The following is a 6117-nucleotide window of genomic DNA, read 5'->3' on the forward strand; positions in this document are numbered from 1 at the left end:
GCACCCATCGAAACTGCAGCTGGTGCAGTGACCCGCAGCCCCGCGTCACCGGGAGCGTGTCCGAGAGCCCAGGCAGGCTGCACACACGGGCTCTGGCTGCTTACCCCATTGCGAAGCATGTAGTAGTCCAGAGCCTTCCCAGCTTCCAGCCAGATCCCCTTCTTTGGGTCTTCATCAGAAAGGAACAGCCCAAAATCGTTGGCTGAAACACACAGCAAGGTCTCTGTGAGCGCGGCCGGGGGAACGGAGGGGACCTGCGGGCACCGGGCACCAGCTCCCCGCGCGGCTCAGCAGTTTCTTTGGCGACGAGTCTCCTGTCCTGGCTGAGGGTGCAAGGGGTGGGAGGCAGCTCTGCTTCGTGGCCAGGCTGGCCCGCAGCACACGGAGCGGCTAAGTCAGGAAAGCCAGGAGGGCCTGGAGAGAGCGCCGAGCGGCGGGGCCCTGAGAGGCTGGGCTGTGCTCGGACACATGCACCCAGGAGCCCAGCCAAGCCCACCACCGTGCAGGACACAGAGGATCTGTGCACACTGCAGCGGGCACCCAGAACTGCTGCAAGTGGAGAGAGAAGCTACTCCAAGGGGCCAGACATGGCGCAAACTCAGCCTCGGTGGCACAAGGCACTCTAACCCCTCACCCAGGGCTTGAGAAGGTCCACAGAGAAATCTCTCTGCGGGTGACACTGAGTTCTCCTGCCAGGCTGACAGCAAGAGCGACCTGAAAACCCAAGTGGGCAAAAATAAAAACCAGGAAGCCTATTTCAGGGGAGACACTTTGCCATATATTTATCTATGGAAAGAATCATGTAAGGCTTGCCTACGCAATGCTCAACTTGGAATAGACAGTCACAGCTGAAGAAAGAGCTTAGGGTTTAGCCTCTGAAATCACTGGGGCACCACGCAAAGGCAGCCAGGAAAGCTAACAAGATGCTGGGCATCATCAAGAACAGCGGAGAACAACATGTTCAGGGTATCACTTTTACTCTCTATAAAAACTTGGCACATCCACATTTTGAATACTCTGTCCTACTCTAGTCTGCACGTATCCAGAAGGACACAACAGAGCTTGGAAAGATAAAGAGAAGGGTGACTTAAGTGCTCAACCAGAAAGAGCAGCTGCCTTAGTAAGAGAAGCTAGGAAAGCTGAAAATCCTCAGTCTGGAGGAGGAGAGGACTGAAGTAGGATTTAATCAAGATCTACAAAATCTCAAACATGGTGGGTAAGTGTAGAACTATTCATTAAATCTTGATATATCTTTTATCCATCCTTCATCCAACTCAGACTGGAAGTTGTCTCGGCTGCTCAGTCTACTTGTTTACTGGCCACTAATTTTACAAGTGCTCCTCTCCTTGGCAGTTTTCTGCAGGGAGGGAAAGAATCCTGAGCCAACACACTCCTGCCTAGCTAATACTGCGGTTAACGTCTTATTAAGCAGATGACTTAACAGAGAGCAGAACAAGCAATGGTGTTTGTCTTTAGGTTTTTTTTCCAAGCCTTTTTTTTTTAAAGTAAATTCTAAGAGGATTATTCTGAAGCCAGGTAAGCTGAAAAACCAAGCCCAGATCCATAGATGGAGAGGGTCTTCCCGAGACAGAGCAAGAGCAGAGCTAGAAACTTGCACCAAAGCATCCAAAACGCAGCAAGGGATCTCAGCCCATAACACGGGAGATTCTGGCTTTGGAGAATCCAGCGCCAGAAATTAAGAGGTCAGGGGAGCGAGGTGCCCCAAGGAAACACTGAAACCACATGCAAGAGACAGGAGCATCTGCATGATGTGTGTGCCAATGGACCATGCTTCCCTTTCCCAGCCCAGAAAGACAATCACAGAATCACAGAATGGTTGAAGGTTGGAATGGAGCTCCAGAGATCATCCAGTCCAACCCCCCTGCTCCAGCAGGGACACCCAGAGCACAGGGTGGCATCCAGGCGGGTTTGGAAGATCTCCAGAGTAGAGAAACTGCAGAGGAACATGTACTCGGGAAGGGCTAGTTGGGAAGTAACCTGGATTGTGGTCTGTGCTACGAAACTATGCTCAGATATAACTAAGTGGCAGTCACCTGCTAAAGGTGACAAGCAAAAACAAATAACTCAGAGCTACTCAAAAGGGATCCACATAAATACCACAGAGCAAGTAAGCAAAGAGAAATAAAAGATGCCAGGATCTTACAGAAACAGTAAAGCTAAGAGCTAGACACGAAGGTGAAAGTGAATAAATGGAGCAACCTGGGGTTACCAAAACTGCAATCCAAGCCCCTTGGGGTAGGGGGGACACTGGTGGAGGAGGACAGCGGGGTAAGGAGCAGAGATGCAAGCTGAGGAGCAGCTCCAACAGGATCCTGAACTTCAAAGCTCAGACTTTTCTCTCTGACAATGGAGAGCAACAGTTAAAGAAAAAAAAAAAACTGTAAAAAACTGCAAAGCACATTGAGACTAACCAGCTCCCTTTAAGGATTTATCCCTCTCTTATAGGTAGCCTGGCTCGTGCCCAGGAGCAGGATATGTAATGCTCCTTCTAAAGCCGCTACAGCTCTGCCTCTATATAAACACCCCGCGCCTCTCCGAAACGCAGAGTCTTGGTCCGAAAGCCTCTCTGACCAGGATGACAGATCAAGGGGCCACGGTGTGAGAACCCATGCCAGGGAGAACGGCGCTGCCCTCCGTTCAAGCAGCGCTCGCTGCTGTTAGATGTGAGCACGATGGGGCTCGCTGCGAGAGCGGCCATGGACACGGACTCATCCCATCCCTCGGGAGCAGCTCTGGCAGGACGGGAGCCCCTGGCTCTGGCCGCATCCCATCCCTCGGGAGCAGCTCCAGTGGGATGGGAGCCCCTGGCTCCGGCTGGGCCGAGCTCTCCAGGCCCGGCTGGTGCCCCGGAGGCAAGCAGCAAATGCGCTGCCGGAGGAGGCTCCACCCTGCGCTCGCGCTAATATTTTCCGCACTGTTCCCTGTTCCTCTTCCCGCGCCTCCTGGCATCACGCTGGCCTTTCTGCTGAGCGCGCTGCTATATAGAGGCCTTTACTCAGCTGCCTGCGGTGACACCAGCTCCTTTCATGAGTCAAGGCAGCTTATTTACAAGAGGCAGAGCCCTTTTAGGCACTGGCATTCGGACTTGGCAGAGAGGATGGGCAGATCCAGCTGCGAGAGGAGTTGCTTCATTCCAGGGAAAGCCGGGATGACTTCGTGGAGGAGGAGAGCTGCAGGGAGCCCGTCAGCGTGGGCAGTGATAATACCCCCAAAACTGGCAGTGAGTCTCACCCTGCTGTCCCAGACCCATATCTGCTTGCTGCAATCTTGTGTAGCCCACGTGTCCTAGAGCACGAATCAAACTGAGGTCATTTGTCACAGATTTAATTCCGAGTCTCCCAGAAGCGAGGAGATACTGGGACTGAGCAGCTCAGCACGGTCACCAAGTGCCAGCACGTCACAGAGCACTGCTAGGGAGGGGACAGACCACACAAAGGACAACTTAGGTCCCAAAGGAAGCGTTCATTTATATTGTTTATTAATACTCCTTAGATCCAGGACAACTGTTTAAATGCATCCAAACAACTGATCTTGGCTCCCGGTAAAGATTATGAATAAAAAAGAGAGGAAGAACATGAAGCTTAACAGAGCTTGATGACCATTTCACTTTCAGCTGAGTTTCACTACTCCATATAGCAACTTCTTCTAAGGCATAAATGAGTGCTGTTGCCTCACAGGAGCAACCTGAAAGCACCGAGGGTTTTCTAGGATCCCTGTGTTGCTTCTGCCTTGTCCCACTCCAGAGCTGCATATTGGGCCCAAGGAGTGTCAGTCACCACATCTCTTCAGGCCCACTAGTAAGAGAGATCAAGGGCAGCAAGTGCTCAAGAAACGCAAGAGTTACAGAACCAGAGCATGAAAACGTAGCAATTAAAAACCTAACAGCAATGACAGTAAAGCAAACAAAAAAGCCCATGTTAAAAGGTGACAAACTGCATTCTATGTCAGACAGGCACTTTGCCAGAAGAAAGCCCTTTCCTTTAACCTAAAGTTTTCTCCAGCTGCAATCACTCTGTCCAGGTAAAGCCAGCTTCTGTGCTCTGTGCTGTTTTTGGGGCACAACAGATTCAAACAGTGGGGACACCAGCTTCATTTCTGGTAGCCTCTGCAGCCAAAGGGCAGGGAAATCTCCAGGCTGGAGAGCTCTATCAGAAGCACCCTCCCCAGAGAGCTCGTGCAGAGCTTGTAACTTTGCTCTGTCAAACAAAGCTCAGAGCTGCTTTCATCTCTCGGTGTGAGGGAGGTTTTCCAGACTTTGAATCGGAGTCATGGCACTTTTCTGAATACTTTCCAATGGAACTAGGCTCTTGGATAAGGACGATTCATCAGACGCAGAATGTTTTGAAAGGATATACCATTTTCAACAAAACCCTCACCAGTGAAAGCTTCTCGGGTTCAGAGTAAAGTGGGTTTTGCACAAGATGGTGGCTGCAAAACAACCAAAAACCTGGAGCAGTTAGTAGGGAAGGACCAGAGCAGGATCTCGTCTCAGTCCGACAGGGAAAACTTAGTTCTCCCCCATAATAGGAAATCACACGAATAATCATGCTGATTATTCTTGCTACGTGTGGGAAAAAATCCAGAATGGCATTGGGACAAAACTGAAGAGGGAGGACTTTGAAATGTCCACTTTTTTTTTTTCCCTAAGGGAATGCATAGACACTTTCTGAGCAAACATAGCAGGTCACAGAGCACACAGAAATGAGAAGCAACTTGTCCAAAGCTGCAGAAATGGGAGAGGGGACTTTGCGTCCAGGAAAAGACTAGTGCCTAAAGGGTGCCAGCACCAGAAACACGAGGGGGCTTTCAGGGCAATTTGTAGGGGCATAGAAAGAGGAAAAGGGGAGATCTAGTGAGAAAAACAGAAGAAATACTCTTAAGGAAAGTAGGACAGGACAGGAACTGACCCCAAGGAACACAAGCTGACATGGGTGGCACCAGGGCAGGTTACTTACGTTGCCCCATCTGGGCCTCCGGCACCCGCTCCCGGATCATGCGGCAGGCATCGTACACCATGGTGGAAGGCTCAAACTGCATGGTCTTCACGACGTTGCCGATGCTGATCTTCAGCGAGAGGGCAACCATGGTGGCGGCGTGACGGTCCCCACTCCTGCGTCACCTGCCAGAAAGGACAGAACCGGATCAGCTCCCGCTGCTGAGCCCGCACCCGGACCAGCACCTCACTGCTGCTCTGGGAATATCAACTCTTCCCATCCATGACTAACTACTCCTTTATGTGTATTTAAGATCCTGTGCACGTCTCTGCACTAATGGAGAGGAGCTTCCAGTGATGGACATCTCCAGACAGGCAGGCACAAGCACCTAAACAAGGTCCTTCACAAACACAAGGGCTTCAAATGAAATTCAGAGCCTGTGATCTCTTTACACACAGGGACAGGTCCGGGGCCTTCGGCCAAAGTTAAGGGTTTTTGTCCCCCTGTCAGGGCCTTGGCTCCAAGGTCACACAGCCGGTTTTGTTCAAATACAGAAGTGAGCATAGCTGTTACTCAGCACAGACACTGTCAGCAAGGAGGAAATGAGTGCATGGGAGTACAGCAAGATAAGACAGGACAGCATGATGGAAGGATTTATAATTAAAACCTGCCATGACACAGAAGCCACAAGAGGAAACCCAAAGTTTGACCCAGAGCCAGTAGGGTCCTGCCCTGGCTATCAGGGCTCCTCAGAGGCCTCACAGTGACATCCGACAGTGCTAAGCTGGGAGACTGGGAAGAGCTGTGACCCTCAACCACTCAAGAATTCCCCAGACCCTGTGACAGGCACCCACACTTCCTAGACATGAGGGACCCGGAGGAACGGAAAAGCCTGGAGCTGTTCAGAGAGGAGAGATAAAGGGAGAGGGTGGCTCCTATCAACTCCCATCCACTTGGGAGAGGAAGTCACTAAGTTTGAAAGAGGGCAATTTAAAAGATGGGGGAGGAAAACACCTTCTATACACTGCAGGGTTTGCTGGGGGAACCTCCACCTGGAGAACATGGGGTCAGGTCAGCAAGAGCTGCAGCCACAGAGGCAAGTGTCTGAAAGCCCAGAGGCTCTGCAGGCCCGACCAGGAGCCAGGCACCTGCCCACAGCACA

At 51.4% G+C, this 6117-nt stretch overlaps 1 protein-coding gene across 1 annotated transcript in view; it reads right to left on the reverse strand.

Moving 5' to 3' along the window:
• Positions 1 to 5134, reverse strand: part of TLN1 (talin 1) — a 38577-nt gene extending 33443 nt beyond the window's left edge. Inside the window, exons 1-2 of the mRNA XM_026044992.1 lie at positions 4977 to 5134; positions 105 to 202 (exon numbers count right to left, since the gene is read on the reverse strand). Coding sequence (XP_025900777.1) covers positions 105 to 202; positions 4977 to 5106 — 228 coding nt within the window. The 5' untranslated portion in view covers positions 5107 to 5134. The remainder of the gene's footprint in view (positions 1 to 104; positions 203 to 4976) is intronic.
• Between the last annotated feature and the right edge of the window lie 983 nt (positions 5135 to 6117).

The sequence above is a fragment of the Nothoprocta perdicaria genome, unplaced genomic scaffold, assembly GCF_003342845.1.
Source record: "Nothoprocta perdicaria isolate Ctin4 unplaced genomic scaffold, notPer1 scaffold_393, whole genome shotgun sequence".
Taxonomy (NCBI): Eukaryota; Metazoa; Chordata; class Aves; order Tinamiformes; family Tinamidae; genus Nothoprocta; species Nothoprocta perdicaria.